The sequence below is a fragment of the Athalia rosae genome, chromosome 7 (genome assembly GCF_917208135.1).
Source record: "Athalia rosae chromosome 7, iyAthRosa1.1, whole genome shotgun sequence".
Taxonomy (NCBI): domain Eukaryota; kingdom Metazoa; phylum Arthropoda; class Insecta; order Hymenoptera; family Athaliidae; genus Athalia; species Athalia rosae.
In genome coordinates, this window is record NC_064032.1 from 4240234 (window position 1) to 4262423 (window position 22190).

The following is a 22190-nucleotide window of genomic DNA, read 5'->3' on the forward strand; positions in this document are numbered from 1 at the left end:
ACGCGACTATCTTGTTATTATTCTTCTTAAATTTTGGATTTTTATTCATTTTTCTACCGGAACGTCGTCTCGGTTTCGAAAGAATTGGACAAACGAGATATTTTATATCACGCGCGTGCAGCTGCAGAGTTTAAGGAAACAGTATTTTGAAACGATGACGTCCAGTTTTGATTCACGAGGGAGAGCCGCAGCTTCTTTTACCCCCATTACAAGAGTTTCAAAAGATTGTGACTATCTTTCATTTCCGCTTCGCTTATTTTCCTTTTTTTTTTTTTTATCCTTTTCTTTTCTTCCTCTCCTTCATCTCCTTCTTCTTTACCCCCATCGGTACTTTTATTTATTTTCAAATATAGGTACGTCACGTGCAACGTACGTACGTACGTAGTCGTGAGACGAACGTCACGCGATCTTATTCTAGATCGTTCAAACCCTTCTGATCATTTTTTTTTTCTCCCTTTTTATTTTACTTTTTAATCGCAGAAATCGACGAAAAGAAAATTAGAGAGGATATCGAAGGCGAGGGTAAATTGAAAAACTCGCTCTAATGCATCGAAGAATTTTTCCTAAATTCTTCACTTAATTAGAATAATCGAGTAGAGAGAGAGAAAAAAAAAAAAAAAAGAGAAAATAAAAGTGGGAGGAGGAATATAAAAGAAAGAAAAAGAAAAAAAAAAAAGGAAAAGTATGAATAAAAAAGAAAAAGAAAAGGTTATTAATTAAGGGTTGCGGGAACGTATCGGTGATCGTGTGCAAACTGCGCTAAGCTGTCGGCGTGTTACTCCTACGGGATATTTTCAGGGGGAAAATTACAAATTGCCTGTACGATAGGGTAAAACGTGAGAGCCCGGTAAATGAATAAATCGGGAGGAGGAGGTACAGAGTAGCGGCGTTATCCTTGCCTGTCTGGGCTGATTCTGACGAGACGAGAAAAGGGGGAATGGAAAAGGGCGAATTACAGGACGACGATATCTGTTTACATACACCCTGTAAAATCGCGTACGCTCGCACAGTACACGTGTATATATAAATATGTATATGTATACACTGTATACGTATACCTGCGTATCAACTATCCCGCGTACGCTTCAACAATTTAGTTAATTTCGCAAGAAACTGTAATTAACAAGATCATCTCTCGGAGTTTAACAATTCGACTGCTCCGGTTCGGCTTAGGTTATGGGGGGTATTCTCCCAACTTGGCGGGACTTTGATATTCCCGACGATCGGTTTGCGAATAACCTCACACCTCTTCAAAATTATGCATTTTTCATTAAAACTGCTGATTTTTCTCACACTTCGACTGTAAGGTATATCGTCGCGTGATAACTTATCGAGGAGTTGAAAAATTTCGGAATATAATTTACACACCCATTGGAACGCGACGTGAAAAACCATCTCTGATAGACGGATAAAAAGAGAGAGAGAAAAAATATTGATAAACTCCGAGAAACGTGTACTTCATACGTGGTAATGAAGATGAATAAAATTTCAAATGCTTCTCATAACGTGGATAAATATTTTATCAACTTGCAACGATTGAAAAAGAGAAAAAAAAAAAAAAGAAGAAGAAGAAAAAAAGAGGTTAAAACTCGCGTTACCTTTGCCTCTTTGTACGCGAGCGTATAACGTTATTTATACAATCTCACCGCGATATGCAATTTACATTGACAGAGAATAAAGGAATGGAAAAAAAAAAAAGAAGAAATTAATGAATACGTGAAAAACGGAAGTTTCATTGACAGAAGTCAAAGAGCAAAACCTGGCATGTTACGTTCGTAATTTTTTTTCTTTTTTTTTTGTTTCCTCTTTTTTAATTCGTTTTTCGTTTTTTAACGTACAATCTTTTTCTGCAGATTTTACAATTTTATTTTTCAAACACACACACGCGCGCGCGCGCGGATGGAGATACAAATAAAGAATCAAATAAATTTGGGAAGCGAATGAAGAATTTCTCTTTCTCTTCTCGTTTTTTTTTTTTTCTTTTTTTTTTTCAGCTTCGGTTGATTTGGTCTGTGGAAATAGGGTAATATTATTATACAAATTTGATTCCCGACAACACTGATTGCATAATTCTTTTACTTTTCTTCAACTTCCTATTTTCTTTTTTTCGGTCTTTCTTTTTTTTTTGGCTTTCTTCCTTTCCTTTATTCCGAGAGTGAAACAAGCTGACTACCGCTACTTTCCGTAACGCACGCGTATACACATAGGTATAACAGAGGGATGAAAACGTAGACGACAACGAGGCGGTAAGGGAAACAAGAGGGGGCCGGACGTAAATTACACGACCTACTTTTCCTTTTTGATGGCCTATGGAAATGGGGAGAGCAAAATGCTTTTCGACAAGGCATTCGCAGGTCGCTAAAAATCTTCAATTTCATACCAGCGAAAGTACGCGTATCGATACCTTGAAAAAATGAAAATAACTTCGCGTTTCATAGTTCATGAGAGAGAAGGGGTTGGAGATGTTGGAAGAGAAAAAAAAAAAAGGAGAAAAATTTTGTCAACGCTACGCATCGGATATCGAGAAAATTTGTCATCGTATATTGTTTCGCCGTGTACGGTACGATAATAAATATTAAAAAATGAGGAAATCCACCCCTACACCGTTCCCGGGGTTATAAATACGGCGAATATCGCGTACGGCGATTTTACTCGAACCCATCCGATTTATAACTCAACTACTGTATTTATTACGTTTTGTATTATTGTCACTACTTTCTTTCAATCCTTTTTTATTTTATTTTTTTCTTCGTTTCATCTCATCCCTTTTTTCGCACGTTAAACGTCGAATAGCGAACGTCCGAGATTCGGACGAGATCGGTAACCCGCGACAAAGTTCACCGTGTTTAATATTACCTAAAATTGAGTTTCGCGATCCCCTCCGACCGCCCCGATCGAAGTTCCGACGCGAACGAATGCCACCCACCGTTGATCCTTTTCTCCGTCCCCTAGGCCAGGCCCCGTCAGGACTTAGAAAATTAACCAGGTTATTACTTATTAGTTTCCCTAACTCAGTTTTGCTCGGTACGTTCCGTATTTCCTCGACAACGTAAGGAAGCCGACGACGAGTTTTACCCGCAAATTAGGTCTGCATATTTTTACGTCAATCTTTGTCAAACCCAATGGCTGGGTTTCCGAGCGATTCCAACACCTCCGTACACTTCCTGTCTATAATATTAGTCGTTATCTCTTTCTTCTTCTTCTTCTTCTCTTAAACATTAATAATAATCATCATCGTAATGATAACGGACGCGTTGTAACGCCGTGGAATACAGTAATCCGGCATATCGGTGGTCGTTATCAGACCACATCTACGTTTCGATCAAAAGAAAAAAAAAAAAAAAAACAGGAAAAATAAAAGAAAAACTTTTTAAACGTTGGGGATGTCCTAAATAAAGCGTTGAAAAGTTTACAGGTGCTACGGCGTCGTTTTCACGTGAACGATATGTATATATATATATATATATATAGAAACCTCCCACTACTTAACTGCTAGAAGTTACGGTGACTAAAAGTCAGCTAGCTACTCCGCAGACGTTTTCGTGGCGCCAACGGACCCCGACTCATTCCACCCCCAAGGATCAACCCCGCAGGCTGTTTTCGAGCCCCTTCCGTCGCCCCCCGCGTTTTCCTCTATTTCCCTCTTGGTTCACCCTGTCCGCGCAACCCCGTTCCCGAAAAGCGTCGCAAGAATTATAAAGTTCCCGAGGAAGGGAAGAAGATTCGGCGAGAACCGTCATGCGAACGTAGAGGAGGGGGGGGAAACGCAGAGGTGCCGGCCGGCCGAACGAACGTCGCGGCGCGTCGACAAAACGAAACGATAGACGCGCGCGAAATGTAGAAAGAAGGGGGTTGGAACGAACGAAAGGGGGGTGGGGATAAAGGTCGTCTCCTTTCGTTCTCTCCTTATTTCATTCTTTCCTCTACTTCCTGCCCTGCCAACTTCAAACAATCTTTTATCTCTCACGCGCGTTGCGACAGAGCAATCTTTGAAAAATCCAGATTTTTCGCTGAAAATAAAATTCACTCCCCTTTTTTTTTTTGTTCTTTTTTTTTTTTGATATGGCAACATTTTTACGTATTCTCACGCGTCCGTAAATCAGATAAAATCGGAAAACGCGACGCCGCCGGGCGAAGCAAAGGATACGCGCGGATTATGATCGAGTCTTCGAGATTTTTTCACGCTTTGGTTTCTTTCTCTTTTTTTATTATATCGGTTTTTTTTTTTTCTTCTTCTTCTTCTCTCTTCCGATGAGTGAATTGATACTGACAAATGTCTACCGCGTTTCCTCCGACTGAATAAAAAGTACTCGGTTGCCTGTTACATATGACAAAGCTAAGAGACGTCCATATATGAATGTAAGTAGACGGGGATGTATATATACATTTATATATACATACAGAGCGGACAACGTGAAATTGCGCACCCAGATTTTGTGCGCAAGCGTGAATCAAAACGGCAGTCGAATTTATCATCTGCTAGCGTGTTGTACCAACAGCCTCAGATTTCAGCTGTAGCTGTCAAATTGTCGATCACCAATACAGCTGAGATCGCCGTATTTAAATATGACTGAGGTATGTTGTGTCAGGTGAATAATGCGACACAAAACCAGACACAGATAAGTAGGGTGGCATAGCATCAAATAAAATTGATCAATTGAATGAGAGATTAATTAAATGTCGACAGAAATACACTCATCGAAAAGTTCAGGTTAGGTCCTTGTATTTGACAGCTAAATCTGAAAGCGGAGTGTTGTTGGACATTCTGCGAAACAAATGCCGACGATCGCGCATGTGCAAATGGGGTGCGCAATTTCACGTTGTCCGCTCTGTATATATTGGGTATGTAAATTCTATACATACATCGAAGAGCGTCGACTTGACCCGCGACGCACGATCTACGCATCGCCGGCACCGGTTGTAGAAGTCATTTCGCATGACGTCACGAAGACTCGAACGACTTACGTAATTCACCTTATAGAAAAACGTACGGCAAGTGAGACGACGACGGTTGGAGTTGGAGGCTCGGCCCTCGTCACTCAGTCAATTTATTATTAGACGATGGATTTTTCTCCCCTCTTCGCGGTACTTCGTTCTCTCTCCCTCTCTTTTTTTTTCTCTCTCTCTCTCTCTCTCTAGTTTTTTTCCTATCTCACAGAAGTCCGAGTCGGTATAAACCTACGATCAGCATTCCTCGCGACATTGCTTTTTCATCCTCCGGAATCTTAAACTCGATAGCTCGCGATACGAAAATATAACGCTAGTCGAAAGATAATATTCGAAGGTGGTAAGATATAGAGTAAGAGTAAGAAGAAGAAGAAGAAGAAGGAGGAGGAGAAAAAAAAAAGAGCAAAATACGAAACGAGAGAGCGATCTCGTTTGCAACCTATACTCCTGTCGCGGTTCCGTAATCGTTTCATTAGCGATCTCGTCTATGATAATAACGATGACGAACACGTTTGCGAGATGCGAATTACGCGTATTCGGTTTGAATTTAAAAATCGCTCCGAGGTATGAGTAATTAAATATGCAACGTATGCACGTTTTTACAAGCGATACACACATGTACAGTAAAGTGACCAGTCGATGCTCTCATATGTTTTGACGGGGAAAAATAATAATACCACACACAACAAAACTGTCGTATGTGCGCAGATTCGCGGGCGAAACTATACGTCGGATTTCCCCCTCGTCGCGATCCGCGTACATAAACAAATGCGAACCCGAGGAATTTTTGTGATCGGTTAACCGGCGATCTCTACTCTTCGATGTACGTCGAATTTAAAAATAAACCGGACAGACGGCAGCGATTTGACGTAGTTTTCGACATGAGTTTTTTCAAAAAAAAAAACAACAAAACAACAACAATTCTAAAACGTTAATTCTCACAAAAACTCGACTCACCGGTGTAGCGATTCTCTGCATCTCGACGTCAGCCGTCCCGACAACGTATGGTGGTGTATCGCCGCGGTGGTGTGTAAAAGAAAATTGAGGCGGTGGGCTGGTGGGTGTCAGGAGGGCTGAGGTATACGGTCGCTGCTAGTGAACCCAAGAAGGCGGTGCCGACGGTGTCGCCGCGTTCGCGTAAACAACCGACGCGTTGTTCGGTCCAACTTGATTACTCTGGGAGACGACACTCTGACCGACACCGCCTGCGTCGCTCACCTGAACCGAGGCCACCCCCATGACACTTTGTTGGAAGTTGAAGTCTAAGGTACCGTCCATCGATAGCTCGTGCTTTATCACCTGTGAATCGAACACACGACGTCGATGCGTGAAAATTAAAAAATTCAATCGCTGCTCGATCGGTCGTAAAAAGAAAGAAAGAAAGAAAAAAAACAAGAGGAGATAAAACAAGGGAAAACCTCTCACCTCGTCGACGTTGCAGTCGAATCCGCCGTCGAGCGACTCTATGTTGATGTTCAGGTCATCGAGTAGCGTCGCATGATTCAGGGCGCCCATCAGTTGTCCCATCATAGTGCTGGGAGTCGGCGTGCAAGGTGACGGCGTGTGCGGTGGACTGGGCCCCGCGGGTCCGCTCTGAGCTTGTTGTTGTTGACGTTGTTGCTGACTTTGCATTATGTACTGAGGTGGTTGTTGTTGTTGCTGTTGCTGTTGTTGTTGACTACCGCCAAGAGGTGACGGACTCGGTTCGCTCTGCGAGTAGGACGGTGACATGCCGGAAGCGGGACTCAGGTTCTGTTCGAAAGAAAAAATGAAAATGAAAATGAAAATGAAAATAATCAACGAAACACACGTCGATGAGATATCGTTCAGCGAAAATTCACCATTTGACAAGCGCAGGATTGCAGGCGGTGGTGAGGACATCTTTGCTGATTGGCGGACTGAGGTGTTGGCGGTAAACCGTAGGGCGAAGCTCCGGTGCGCAAAGGGTTGCTCCTCTGGTACTGGGCTTCGTAGTAGGAAGGCGGTGGACCGGTTTGCTGATGATTCGGCGGTGACGTCTGGTACATTTGGTACGGTTCCAATTTCATCGATTCCGCCAAACTGCCGGCTGAAAATTCGTCGACATATTTTTTAGTTTTTTTGTTTTTTTTCTCAACAAACACATCATCGACCCCGACGCGATTTTATCCCCGTTTCGTCCGGGCCCCCTTTTCGTCCGAACGATTTTTACGTCGATCTAAGCAACTCACCAAGTTGATCGGGACTGTAAGAAGGTGCGTAGGCTGGCGCCCATTCCGATTCCACGAAAGCCGCGGGTATCGGACTCAGCCTTCCGCAGGACGAGGCGTTGCTGGAGGCGCGGGGTCTTGAAGGGTTCGACGAAAAAAAACAGAAGAAAGATTCGGTCAAGCGTCGGCTCTGCGAACGATTTCGATCGGTCGGATCTTAACGAGGGAAACGGTTGGGCGCGAACTCACCGGAAATCGGGCGACAGTTGAAAACCGCTCGCGGGATGAAGAGGACTGTCCGGAAAGAGATCGAGACCCTCGCTGACGCTGCTGCTGGGACTGGGAGTGGCGTCCGCCTGAAGACCGCCGTTTCTCAGGGCTTCCACCTTCTTCTTGACGCGTCCCCTACGTTTCTCGAACTTGCTGGTCTCCATGGACGTCGCGCTGTTTGGGAATAAAAACGAATAATCCACGTCGTCGTTTCGATACTCCCGCCGATCTATTTACGCTGACACGTCGTCGTCGTTGTCGTTTTTGTCAAAACTCACCGTCGACGAGCCGATTTACCCGGCTTAGCGTCCGGATTGATCATCCACCAGGAACTTTTTCCCGTACCCTCGTTCTGCACCCGCATGAATCTGTTGTGCAGCGACAAATTGTGCCTGATGGAATTCTGCAAGAAATAATACAGACGAATAGAAGACGAGTCGGTGAATTTTCTAATTCTTTCGTATCTGTAAGCTTAGAGTGTAAAATTGACATGGTTTTCGCGTCATTTCCGTAGCCGCGATCTTTACCCCTTCGGGATTTTCCTTTGGCGCTATTCGGATTCTATACGGCTGGAACGGAAGAGACATGCTTCGTAAAGCGTCAATGACTGTACGAAATGTTCGCGATGATATTCCTCCGCGCGCGGCTATACCGTCGAATATACCCTGGTAGTAGTGGTAGTAGTAGTGGTATGTATCGCGCAAATATATCCGCGAATAATAAAATTCCGGGAGACTTTTAGATCCGCGTATAAATCCCCCCGTGAAATCGTTGAACGCGGGGGGATGGTTTAGGTACAGAGGAAAGGTAGAGGGTGACTTTGGACATACGTCAAAGTTACGAGCGTTTGGTCGGTAAGTCTTTCGCCAATCCGCACGGTATTACATAGAAAAATAGCGGATAGCCGGGGTATAGATACGCGTCGTAGAACGCGAAAAAGGATATCCTCGCTCCGGTATACGTATACACACACATACATATATATATATACATATCCACGATTCTTCATTAGGTAAATTGAAACCGATCCTATTCCCGCGGCTAAGTTTATATTTGTAAATTCGAAAGCTTTTTACTCTGATTCGACACGATCTAGTTGCGCGCACCACTTCTCGGCGTCCGCCACTCCGAATTCAACGAAAACCTCGCAAAAATTTTCCGAAATCTTGTTCCGAAACGAGAAAGAAAAAAAAAAAAAGAGGCGGGTGAGACGATATAAGAGTAGCGGTATTAAGATCTGAGATTTTCGATCGCCGTTCGGAACACCCTTTCTTTCTGGAGTGTGTCCCCGGACCGTGATCTACATTTATGTTCTCGCTGAGGAATTCTAGCTGGGCCCTCCTCCTCCCCCCCCCCCCTCCTCCCTCTGCCCCTCTCGAAGTCGCGACTTACGGAAGCAACACAATGACACGGTAGCGAACGCCTTCGCGGACGACTTGCGCTATCATTTCCTTTCGTCTATTCCCTACGACGGAGAGTGTACACTACGGTGGCCCAGAAAAGCCCATACCCACCCCTCCCCCTCCCCCCACCCCTCCGTTTCGCGCTCATCCCTATTTCGGGCAACGCCACCGTCAGCTACGAGCCAAATGGTGATCGAAGCGGCAGCGACGAAGGGAGAGAGGGAGAGAGAGAGAGAGACGAGCTCGGAGAAGGCGCGGGTGGCGACCACCAGACAGACTATAGTCGAGTTTACAGCCCCATCATCCCTCTGCCGCCTTTATCGACGCTGCCACCGGGGGCAGATGAAGACATTTTTGGCGCCACCGCTATAGCGGGACTCTCTTTCGAATTCTCACACGGTCTCGCAGGAACGAACGAGACAAGGTCGTTTTTACAGATTTACAAGAGAGAGAAAACTATAGACTTTCGGATGTGATACGTATACGTACGAAACTTTTCGTTTCGGCTACCGACGACGGTACCGCGGCAAAGATATTATACTCATCCGGTCATCTGGTGATGATTCGTCGTTCTTATCGTAAAATAAAATAAAAGAAAAAAAAAAAAAAAAGAAACTAATGGTACGGACGACGCAAAGCATGGAATTTGGCGGAAGATTTGAGCCGAGTTGAGGGTACGTTATATTTTCGGTTTATCGATGAGAAGAAACAAAAAAAAAAACATAGACAGATAACGTGATCTACAAGTAGAACGATAAAGATGAAGCAACGTGAGGAGTTGTTGAAGTACCGTTTGTACTGTACGCGTGTGTACAGTAATACGGTATACCGATATTCCGTTCTCTCTTTATATATTATTTATATTGTACACTCTGAAATTTACGTGAATTTTCATAACTCCGGGGTTTATTCATTTTTATCTATCAACTGCGCGATATTACATGTCTGGACGGATCCAAGTACCGGAGACGACACGGACATTGGAGTACATATATATATGTATATATATATTGTTAAATTCCATTTTTACATCACTGTAATCGATCCGTCAAAAGAATACGTAAGACCGTCGCGTATCTCACTTTTTTTCATTTCGATAATTTTATTTCGTCTTATTTCATTTTTCTAATTTATTATCAAAATTTAAAGTGGGGGGGGGGGGGGGGGGGCGAATGCTGCGGGTTTTGCGGAGACGACGACGACAAAATAAGTAAAAAAAAAAAGAAAGGAAAGAAATAAGAAAAAAGAAAGGAATATAAGCTACGTGAGTCTCCTCTGCTGTTTTAAGGGGATAGGTTTTTGAGGAAAACCCGCGAAACTTGCTGCGTAATGTACGCACCAACGCACTTTACAACTATCGTAAAAAAAAATATCTGTAGAAAGCTTCGGAAAAAAAAAAGAGGAAAAAAGAAAAAAGAGAAAAAAGAAAGAAAAAAGTAGAAAGAGGAAGGGAACACCTCGACGATTCTCAATTTCAAAACTTTCAGACTCTCCCTTCGCCGACCGCATCCTCCATTCTCCGATTCTACCGTGATATACTAATTGAATGAAAATTCGGTAAAACAAAAAGAAAAAAAAAAACTTTCGGCATCGAAGCGATTTTCGTATACTATATACCGTATAACATACGCGATTCGACAAATTATCATAATTAGTCGTTCTCTCAGTTTTGGTGGAACAATTCCGATTCCAAACGATCTGCGATAATCGTGATTTATCAAACGTTACAGATAATAATTGATCAATGGACAGGGAAAGGGTGAGTTCGTTGAATGATTTTCATTACCGAATGGGCGAATATTTTTTTGTTTCATTTTCATTTCATCGTATCATTATTATTATTATTGCCATTTTTTCTTCAATAGAATTCAGTTGAGGGTAAAAAAAAAAGGAGAGAAAGAAAGAAAGAAAGAAATGAATGGAAAAAAAAAAAAAAAAAAAAGATGAAAAGTAGAAGGGGTGGGCTTTACGAGAACAGTTATATCGTCGTTCAGACTTAGAACCATAGTTTCTGCTATACTACTTTTGGGAGACAGTCGGGCGACGCGAGTAAAGCGCTTATATAAATACGACTTTTTCCAAACTTTTTCCCTTAGCTCGACGCGATAGGTCGTATAGTCGTTGGCCGATATATCGGTGAGAAAGTAAAAAAAAAAAAAAAATAATGAAAAAGAGAAGAAAAAGAAACCAAAAGAATATAGAAAAAGGAGAGGATATAGAGAGTTCGAGAACGTTGATGGTTCCCGGTATAATCATCCTTTTTATAAAGCTCAAATCCAAACACATGTATATTTATCCGATCCCCCATAACCGCCCTCTGCTGAAAATTTTCTATTCCTTTTTTCGAGTTGCGCGATGAACGCAAGAGAGAGAGGAGGAGGAGGAGGAGGAAAATGAAAGAAGAGGAGATTTGATAACTAGAGACAAAAGTGGGACGTATATTTTATCAGGTATAATAACTCCGAGTGAGATAGAAAAGTTTGCGGTATCCGTGACACGACAGTTCTCAAGACGACCGCGAACGTCCCTAAGCAAACTTTTACTCTGATTGGAATTGCAAGCGTAGTTAAAAGTTGTGCGCAATGTGTGGATATCTTATACTATACTGTCCTCGCAAGCTACTCGACGTTATTATTGAAAAAAAAAAAAACAAAAAAAATATATCAAAAAAACGGAGGATCAACGACACGAGAAGTAGATTAAAAATCCTCGAACTGCGAAGAGAGAGCTTCAGCGACGGAAGGGGTGGAAAAATGCATTTTTTGGTAAAGATCCTGGAGAAATACGAGAGAAAAAAAGAAAAAAAAAATAATAACATCGGAAAGAACTACCTTCAGCGAATTGCGCGGGGATAAAGTAAAACGAAGAAAATAAAGGGAACGAGAAGCTGTAGAAGAGAACATAACTCGCATTTATTGGATAGAAGGTAGGTATCTATCAAACACGCGTAGAAGATAAGGGGCGCGACCGAATCCTTCTCCTTCTTACCTCGCGTTACAGAGCGCGCGTTGAACGAAAGAAAAAAAGAAAGAGAGAGAGAGAAAGAGAGAAGACAAAAAAAAAAGGAACGAGATCCGCGTTGACTGCGCCCAGACCGCGTATATAGATACGGATCTGATATTAAAATGACCATAAGCCCTTATATCCCCCCAGCTCTTTTTTTTATCGTTCTCGTTTCCTGTATCTTTATTGCTGCTCACTGCACGCCCAGTATGGAAGTCACCTCTAATTTTTCGCAATTTTCCTCCGCAACCCAGAACTGATTCTCTAAATGATTTTCGAACCCTCGAGAAACGGAATCTAAAATCATCCCTTTTTTCTATCTTTCTTCTGCGATTTTATCTACGTCAAATTTTTTTTTTTTTTTTTTTTTTTTACATAATATTCTCTCTCCTATACGACAGCATCCTGACTTTTTTTTTTCTTTTGGAGGGACGCGAACCCTCTGCTTCTCAGTCAACGATACATACTTATCTTTTTCATCCCTTCCCGTTTCTGAGTGACCGGAAACACTGGCAATAAATTTATAATACCGGATTCCGGGACCGAATTCCGCGCCAAAGAAAAAAAACTAAGTAGGTATCAGAAAAAAAAAATAGAAAAGAAAAGAAAAGAAACTAGAAGAAGAAATCGAGGAGAGGTAGACAGTTTTGCATTCGTGTATGATCGATCGTATTTTCTGTACGCCAAAGGTCCGGGGGTCTCCTAATTCGATTGATACTCAAACGTATTAAATCGCGTAGATCGGTAGACGAAAAAAAAAAAAGATTTCATCGCGTTCGATGGAAATTATCGTCGGATTGAGTTTACCGATCGACCGACGACATTATATTGATATCGTAATACGATTTGGGTGTTTCACTTAGAACGTATTATTATCAGCACACCTTAGTAAAGCGAAATTTCCCATCGATCATTTTATCGTTGCTATATCGTTACACAAAATATATAATTATTTCCGAGTACCTGCGTACACCGATGATCGTTGCAAAAATCAGAGAAAAAAAAGGGGCGTGTCCCAAACATTTTTTCTCCTCCCTTTTTTTTATCTTTCTTTATTTCAAATTCGTTCGGTGTGCCAAAAGCGATAAATCATCTGACAGAAGTCGACGGAATTAGAGGTCCGTTTTTTTTTTTTTTTTATTTGAATAAAAGAAGAAAAAAAAAAAAACACTTTTTACTGCGAGATCCAAAATTACGTGTAAAAATTTATCGAATTTGATCGGCAGAGGCGTTGGGACGACTTAAACGGCATTAAATCGAGGTTTACGATGACGACGACGATGACGACGACGACGACGACGACGATGATGATGATAATAACGATGATGATAATATTGTTAACGCTAGGATGATCGCGGGTCGTTGTTCCATTTTAAGTGTGGTTTGTATTTTTAGTAACACATCGCTACTGAGTTATTACTATATCTCGTTATAAATATAGTAGCGCTTACCAACCTCGACCATCATCGCATCGCATCGCATCACCATCTCGCGCTACAGAGCAAGCACACTATACGCGATCGCGTTCAACACAACTACATTTGAATATATATGTACAAATAACATATAACAATAATGACGTACCCATACACGCGGAAAGATCTTTTGTCTTGTCTGAAACCACAGAGACACGAGGGTGATAAGAAAAGAAAAGAAAAGAAAATAAAAGAACTAACCAACTACAAGCGACGAACTAACGAACGAACGTGATAACCACGGCTACGACAGGAAACGTTATAGGTACTACACTCTTGGACCGGTGGCATCCTGACCGCGGATTACGTCGCGGTTAATAACACGCATAGTCCGCCAATAATACGTCCGACATTATTCGATAAATATCAAAAAATTAATTGAGACGAGATGTGAGAAAGAGAATTTTCCTCACTTTTACGAAAATCTTTCTCATGCTTCTCACTTTCCCTTTTAACTATATATCACGATAATTAAACAACGCGCGTGTTTCTTTAATTTCGTTCACGTATTATTTAACCATATTTTGTTGCTTCACCGCAAACATATTCACCGTATACAGTGCGAGGCGACGATAAGCGCGATTCTATAACTGCTGAAAGAAACCTAAAAATAAGGAGAAAAAAAAATAAATAAAATAATAATTTTCTTTCTTTTTTTTTTTTTTTTAATGACAAATATCCGCAATAAACGAGTAAAAATACTTGCCCGCAGAATTGTACCTACGATATCGCGGTTTTTTTTTTTCCGTACGTTAGCAAACCGAATTACCTATACGTGTAACCGACATAATTTTTTACACGTAACGTATATATAACGCGTGAAAAAAATATTTGCCAACGGAAACCGCCGAGGTAAATTTTATTTGAAAGAAAAAAAAAAAAAAAAAACAAAAAAAAAAAAAAGTCAAATAAAATGAAATAAATTGAGAAGGATCGGAGTCGGTGAGTTCGTCGGATGTTCCGTGGATGGAAAATAGACGAACCGTATAAGGAAAGTAGAGAACGAGAAGGAGAAAAAAAAAAGGGAGATCGAGAGGTCATTCGAGGTCGGAGCGACTCACTCGAATTACTTTCCCCGGGGGGTTAATTTCACCCCATTGGTATCACGCGGGGTAATTTTTTTTTTTTTTTTTGTTTTTTTTCGCTCCGCGTACGCATACGTAATATCGGACCACGCGTATTGTATAGGTGGTACACGTGTGTACGTACCACGCGGAGCGAAATTAGATGTAAAACTAGGCGGTCGGTATTATAAAAACGTAAATAGAGAGAAAAAAAAAAACAAGAAGGAAGAAGAAGTCGCGCACTGATTGAGAATCATCGATTATTCAAAACGCGACGGCAGCGTTGGATGACAAAAAAAGATCGCGCGAGGCGATCGGGACACGAGCTTCGGTTGAACAGGTATTTCTTCGAGCACATATCCCAGTGATTAGAAATCATTTATTCACCGAACAACTCGATTGTGGTTAACAATAAAAAAGGGGCGGCTGGGGGGAAAAAAAAAAAATAAAAAATACGAAAAACCACGCGACAAGGATCACGACAAAGTTCGTGCGACACGCGACCGTGCACGGTCGAAAGATATTCGAAGCTGATACCTCAGATGCGAATAAATTTTTTTCCCACCTCACTGATTGATTAGACCGATTTTTTTCTCTCTCTCTCTCCCTCTCTCCTCATTTTCAATCAATCCATACACAAATACCGATTGGCGTATTTAGTTTATAACATCGTAACGAATTTCCAAAATTTCTTCAACTGAATTCAAAGTCAGAAATCTTTCTATTTTTTTTTTTTCCTTTGAAGAGAAAAACGTAAATTGAAAAGCAAAAATAAAATAAAAAAAGAAAGAAGTTGTCTTTGGGTCTCGCGTACATTAAATCATCCTTGCATTACGGTTATTAATAAAATGGAAGAACATGATCGACTTTCGAGCGATTTCCAGGTACCTCAGTCTACGTAGTCAAATATTTGGTAAAAGGTGTGCTACTACAAGCTAGGTGCAAATATTTGTGTCACATTATACGCGAGAGAAGATGTTTCGGTGTAGGTTCGGGGAGCCGGGTACAGTGTACGTACCACCACTCCGTGACGACGACAACGATGACGAACGTAGATACGTAGAAAAAAAAAAAAAAAAAAAGAGGGGGAAAAACAAAATCCCGCGGGGACGTTAGGATAATTGGGATTAGAAATAAAATCCCGATTTCCCGGTCGACGCGTGTCGACGAATTTTCCGACGCAGATTTCCCCGTTGATAACGAAATAAAAAGTGCACCGATAAAATTCTCTCGGGTTAGAAAAAGCGTAAAACTACACGCGTATAATACGGTAACACGTGAGATTCGACGTTCCGTTTTTCCCATCTCGCGACTAAAAAATTCCTTATTCCCTTATTTCGTTTTTATCGCGAGCGTTGGAGTTAGGCGCTGGTTTCGCCGTAGCTGTAGGAGGCGGAAAAAACCCACCGACTTTTCCTTTTTCAGATTCTCAAAGTCTTCCACGGGCGGCAGCAATGAGACGATTCGTATGCCAGGCCGACTATCTCTTACCTCAATTGCGTGTACCTACCCTCCCTATGTTTATGCATTCAATTACTATCCGTCCGTCCGACACAAGCGCGCAAAACTCCGAGTGTACAGGGGTACCCGCCGCACACGTTCGCCCGCGACGCGTACGCGGAGAAATTCGAATTACCATTTTCGGGATCACATCCCGCTACACACTACGTCTTTTGAAGTAAATTACACATATAAGTTATACCGGTAAAGGTATACATATAACCTATACCGTACGGGAACGAGGTGTCCCCTTCTCCTAATAGATTGACATTGCAAAACTGCTCGCGCACCGCCGCGCAATTTCTACATCGACATAATTTATTCCTATATATGTATATATACACCTAGATAAAATTTACCGTCCAGCTATCCAGTTATTTCTGTATCGAATCTCGCGTTGTTACGCGTCCGGTCGGTAGTTTCCGGCTTACAATTTTCCATAATTTTTATTTTTTTTTGTTTCTTTCAATTTTTTATTTCATTTCCTCGAAATATTTTCGCAGGTAAGTCGATGGGGGCGCGCGCGCGTTAATCGGTGTCGATGTTAAAATTCGAGACAGGTCGCCCCGGAGTTACACAAGTGACCACCGCACATCGTATACGTCAGCGGCAGCGAAGACACCTTCAAAGAATTTTTACGTGACGATATATAACCGAACAATTGGATATGTGTTTCTATATTTATATTTAATTATCATCATCATCATCATCATCATCATCATCATTATTATTATTATTATCGTCGTCATCGTTGTACGTATTACGTAATCTGGGAAAATGCTGACTACCGCGGCACCGGCAGTACCGGCAGACTTTAATCTACGTTATAAATGATCCTTCAGGTAGTTAAATAAGGTATAACATGACATCTGCGGTTGCTCGCTATCCGCAATGATCATCTATTTATAATATAAATCAAAGCTTGATATATGTGCTGCCCACTTCGATCGGTTTCTTTTTCTTTTTCTTTTATTGTTTTTTTACACTATTACTTTGTACCCCTTTTTTCTACTATTTTTTTTTTTTTTTTTTCGATACTATTTGTCACGTGCCGACCGATTATGTGACCATTTTATCGTGTGTACGTACATAGGTGTATACAAATCAATGCACACAAGTATACATATATGTATGGAGAAAAATCTTAAGTGAAGTATAATATTATGACGAGTATATATATATGTATATATATAATGTAATATTTATACTCGCGCAATATTTATAATCCATATGCACAAGAAAGAGAAGAAAAAAAAAGAAAAAAAAAAAAAAAACGATATGGAAATCACTGGATACCGAGGTCAAATCACCGCTGCAAGTGCTCGGGTTAGGCGCTTCATTTTTTTTCTAACTTTATTATTCCTATTTAATTCGCACGATCGTCGAACACCGTCGTTCGTAGCCGGAAGTTGGCGCGAGACGTCGGTCAATCGAGCGGAGATGAAGAGAGCGAAAAATTGTAACGAATTTGATTCCTTTTTTTTTTGTTTTTTTTTTATGCTTCAAATTCGTTTCAAAATTTTTGCGGACTTTCATTGTCTCGTATACGTATACGTTCGTACAGGCGGGGTGCTGTGAAAGGAGAACGGCGAGTTTCGTTTCTTATCTAAAATAGTTATAAAAGTCGTCGAAACCACCGCGCACCCTCGAGTCAAACACAACTCCACCACCCCCGTATCGGAGTCACTTTTTTTTTCCTCTCTCTCTCTCTCTCTCCCTCCCTCATCCCTTAATAGATTCCTTTATCGCTCGGGCACTGTCCACTCTCTTTTATCTGAGGCTAAAATATCGACGAATAGAAAAGAGAGGAAAATAAAAGTGAAATAAAATAGGTGGGGGGGGGAGGGAACAACTCCGTTCGGCCTCCCTTTCTCTTTCGCTCTCGCGCGTCAAACGGGGACGGGGGGTTGTCTCGTGGCGAGTAGCAGTGTCGGCGGGACGAAGTTAAAAAGTTTCCCACCCCGAAGAAGAAGATGAAGAAGATGAAGAAGAAGAAGAAAAAGAAGGCGAAACGCTCTACTAGGTAATTGATTAAGTTCGGATATAGTTTTTTTTTTTTTGCTTTTTGCTTTTTTCGTGATTTTTATGCTGTTTTTTTTTTTTGTTTTTTTTTTTCTTCTTCGTATTTTTTGGCCTCTTCAAAAGCCAATAGTTCGCCCAGCAATTTTAGATAAGGTTAGCCGATGTCCGGCGAAAACCGTCGATGCCCCGATATCTGACTAATATAGCTTCACTCCCTTCATTTTTATGGGAAAACTCGAAAACTTTCATTTATTGTTTCAGCTACTGTAGCACGAAAGATCGCCTTAATTCGGCGAAGACGGAAAAAGAAAAAGAAATAAATAAAGAATGAAAAAAAAAAAAAACGCACGCAAAAGAAACTAGGTAAAAAAATCCAAAAGAATATCCCATCGATTGTGGCAATGAAATGTGGAAATTTATGTGGCGGAAATTCTGTCTGAAAATAGAGATAAATAAAAAAAACTCCTGTACACGGTGGTATATAAATTAACCGCAAAGAGAAATAAGCGAATTTCATAGCCGAGCGTAATAAAAGGTGCATTTTGAACGATCGTCCGACGTCCGATATATGGTCACGGTATATTAGTATCGGTTAATAAAAATAACGATAATGATGACGATGACGATAATAACAGAAATGACAAATGTCAACCGAGTAGTTCGGGGCAGTCAGTGTATATATAGTCGATTCCATGAAATACGAAAAATATAAATTACGGTGCGTTACGTAGTGGCGGAGTAAGAGAGACAGAGAGAGAGAGAGAAATCATCTCATTTTTCTATTTTCGCAAAGTGGAGAGTGAAAGATTTCCCCCGAAGAAATTTTAGCGTGAGCGAGCGCGAGGTTATAGAGTAGTCCGTCCGAAGGAGTGCTTCCGGTCAAATTAGATCCTATATACCGGTCCGAGTTATCGCATACACATATAATATATATATATATATATATATATATATATATATATATAGCGCTCGAGAGTTGCCGCTTCTGCTTCTGCTTCTTGCAATTTATATCGAGGCAGTATTTTTGTACAATTTGTCCCAGTTACGTGGATACCGCGACTCGCTATCGTTCTCACCTAGAAAAATATTGCCCAAATTTATCGGCACCAATTTCTTTCCCTCCTCAAATTCATCCGCCAAGGTTGCCCTACTCCGTTACCCTCCTACGCCACGCCAACGCATCCCCGTAACGCGCACCCACCCCCATCCCCCCCCCCCCCGCCAAAGCCATCCCAACACGTCTCCTCGTACGCTATATTAAATTACTCACGACAGATTTTTACCATTATTATACTTTCATGAACTCCGCGGTGGATTGAGCTCGAGAAACCCGTACGTTCACGTGCGAGGGTAAAAAAATAAGAAAAAAAAAGGAAAAGGTAGGAAGAGGATGAAAAAAAAAAGCAGGCAACGAACGTCGAAGAATCTCCATGTTGCACATATTCGGTCAAGGGTTGTTGCACCCGAGGGATATATCCGCGTCGAGCGAGAGATTGTGGGAAGTGTAGCGGAGAGGGAAAAAAAAAAAAAAAGAAAAACCAAAAAAGAAAAAAAATAGAAAAAGGGAGAGAAAGTGGGAAGCGGAACGGGGGGTGAGAGGGCGAGAGAGGGACGGAAATAGTGAGAGAGGACGATTCATCGTTTGGGAGAGAAGACCGTCGGAGCTAGGGGATTCCCTCCCTCTCCCCTATCCTTTCGCTCCACCGTTGGATTCCGGCGTCTCTTGCTCCTTGAGTTTAGGTTGAAATAGGGGGGACGGTGGAGGTGGTGGAGGTGGTGGAGGTAGTGGTGGTGGTGGTGGTAATTCACGCGCGGGCATGATGGATGCCCTCGACGCCCCTGCGGCGTCGCGACGCCTAGTCGACCGGCATCCTCTCTTTTTCCCCCCTTTATCCCAACGTGTCCCGATATAGGGGTGTACCTACACGTACACCGTATATTCACCTAGGAGGAGTAGAGCTAGCTAGCTAGCTAGCTCTAGCTCGCTCGCTCTACGGAACGCCGGCTTACACACATGTAGGTAAAAATCGCTACGCTCTCTAAACTCCCGTCCTACGGTATAACCCGTAGCGCTAAGTTGTTCCGCGTGTGAGTCGCGCGTAGGTATAAGTATAGGTATAGGTATAGGTGTAGGTGTAGTATAGGGTAGATGGGTATGCGCGCAGATTTTTAGCATCGGAAATAAAACCTTTTCGAGTATCGGTTGCCGCGTTGTATACGGAGAGAGAGAGAGAGAGAAAGAGAAGAAGAAGCAGCGGCGGCGGCGTACCTCTTTCCCAGCGTCGGCGGCGGGTTACCCTATAGCGTCGGTGGATCGAAAACTTTGAAAAACCGGGCACTTGTATTCTACTTGTTCCAGTTACCTAACTTCGAAAACCCCGGTATTTCCACAGTCTTTCTACTTCCCGCTACTTCTTCCACCACTTCTTCTTCTTCTTCTTCTTCTTCTTCCCGACTTCAACATTTTAGAGACATAGGATAAACTTTCGCTACCGTATACACACCACAGACATTTACCGTTACGTTCGCTTCGACCTCTGCGGCTTCTGTATAATCGACGGCCGGGGGATTTCCCCCCCCCAAAAAAAAAAACAAGACAAAAATCATCATCATCGATGAAAGAACCGATGAAATTTGTTTCCCTCGATCCTTGTCTAATTACCGATACACCTCGTCGAAATAAATACGGAAGGGGATAACGTGTTTTCCCGGTTGGTTGTTATTTAACGAGGCGTGTCTCTCATAGCGGGAAGAATCTCCGATCCGCATAAACATTTAAGAAATATTGTTTGTCTCGCCGGGATGAATTTGATCGCCCTGGAGAGAGGGATGTAAAAAGAGGAAGAGGAAAAAAAAAGAAAAAAATGAAGAAGAAGAAGAAGGCAAAAGCAGTAGCCGGTGAAAAGGCAGAGTAGCTCGGTGGTGTTCCCGGTGATGTTGGTTTGGGAAAAAGGCACCCCCGCAAAGATTCGCGGGGGGTTGGAGGGAGGGAGGAGGAAGGGGGGGAATGAGGTAGAAAGGAAGGAGAAGGGAGCGTCGGCCCGAAGGTGGTTTTTTTCCCCATACAATGGTACCTGTTTACGATGGCTGCTGGATTGATGGTGGCCTTGTAATTAATAACGTTAGGACCTGCACTTCATCCCCCGCTTCCGAGGAGGAGGTGGCGATGTCGGTGGAGGAGGATGAGATGATGATGATGATGATGATGACGGGGGGTCCCGCACCGAACGACGTGTGAGTCGAGACGAGAAGGTAAGGCGTAGGTATAGGTAGGATAGGGTAACGTATAGTAGTAACGCGCGAACGTTTGCGCTTACCCCGGGTTTCCCGCGAAAGCTATATTATGTACCGAAAAAGCCTACTGAAAAGATGTTTTCCTCTCGCGTTCGAGTGAAAAAAATCCTTAAACACCCTCAAATCTCCCATCTCCCATCTCCGGAAGGATCACGGGGGTGGGGGGCGGAGGGGGGAGGTTCGCGGGGTCCCTCCCTCCCCCTTTTTCCACCCTCGTTTTCGACCGGGCGCGGCACAAGAGGCGACCGCTGCTCGCTCGCTGCTCCCTAAGGCCGCCGCTGAGACCGTAGGCAGAGGTTATTAATTTCTCCTCCTCCTCCTCCTCCTCTCGTACCGAGAGAGCGTCGGCTCGGCCCGAGAAAAGGAGAGGAAAACAGTGCGGGAGAGCGAGAGGCGGGCAACGAGGCGCTAATTGAACGTTTAGTAGGCCGTGTAACTCGCGATGCAAAACACTAATTCTTGAGTGACACGTCGTTTAATGGGTTTCCCCCCCACTTACGAACGGTCGACACAGCCACGAGACGGAGCAAACAAACCACCCGGGGCGATGAGAAAATCGCCACTGTGCCGACCTCCTCCTCCCCCCTCCCCCCCCCAAAAAAAAATGAAAAAAAACGATTAACCCCCATTTCTTACGCTCATTGTCGGCCAAATTTCAAAGACTTTTCAAAACAGTCCGTCCCGTACGAGGAAAATTGAAAATTTGAGGTAAAAATTATTTTTTTCTTCCATCATCTACAAAAATGCGTATATAGATACCTAATTTTTTTGATAAAAAAATAAAGAAAAATTTAAAATCCAGGAAAGAAAAATAGTAAAAAATGAAGGAACCCGGAAAGGGCTGGTAGTGACTGAAAAAGGATAAGAAAAAAACAAAAAAAAAAAAAAAATGCTGTGGTCACACGAACAGGGCTACTAATGTCTCTCCGGGTGCTATCAATCAAACTCTATCGTCGTTCCTCTCTAGCCCATCCTGAACTAGGGTTAAATCGTGTTACTTCCCATAAGTTTGCAGGGGATGTT

General features: G+C 42.4%; 1 protein-coding gene across 3 annotated transcripts in view; it reads right to left on the minus strand.

Moving 5' to 3' along the window:
* Window positions 1–22190, minus strand: part of LOC105693233 (forkhead box protein O) — a 97476-nt gene that overhangs the window by 16820 nt on the left and 58466 nt on the right. For 2 of the 3 annotated variants that reach the window (XM_048658954.1, XM_048658955.1), the window contains 6 exons: window positions 7685–7809; window positions 7386–7580; window positions 7158–7273; window positions 6789–7015; window positions 6373–6699; window positions 5905–6246 (listed from right to left, as the gene is read on the minus strand). In XM_048658954.1, coding sequence (XP_048514911.1) covers window positions 6040–6246; window positions 6373–6699; window positions 6789–7015; window positions 7158–7273; window positions 7386–7580; window positions 7685–7809 — 1197 coding nt within the window. In that variant the 3' untranslated portion in view covers window positions 5905–6039. Of the gene's footprint in view, window positions 1–5904; window positions 6247–6372; window positions 6700–6788; window positions 7016–7157; window positions 7274–7385; window positions 7581–7684; window positions 7810–15861; window positions 16006–22190 lie in introns of those variants that run through there. The other variant, XM_048658956.1, reaches the window with a different exon arrangement.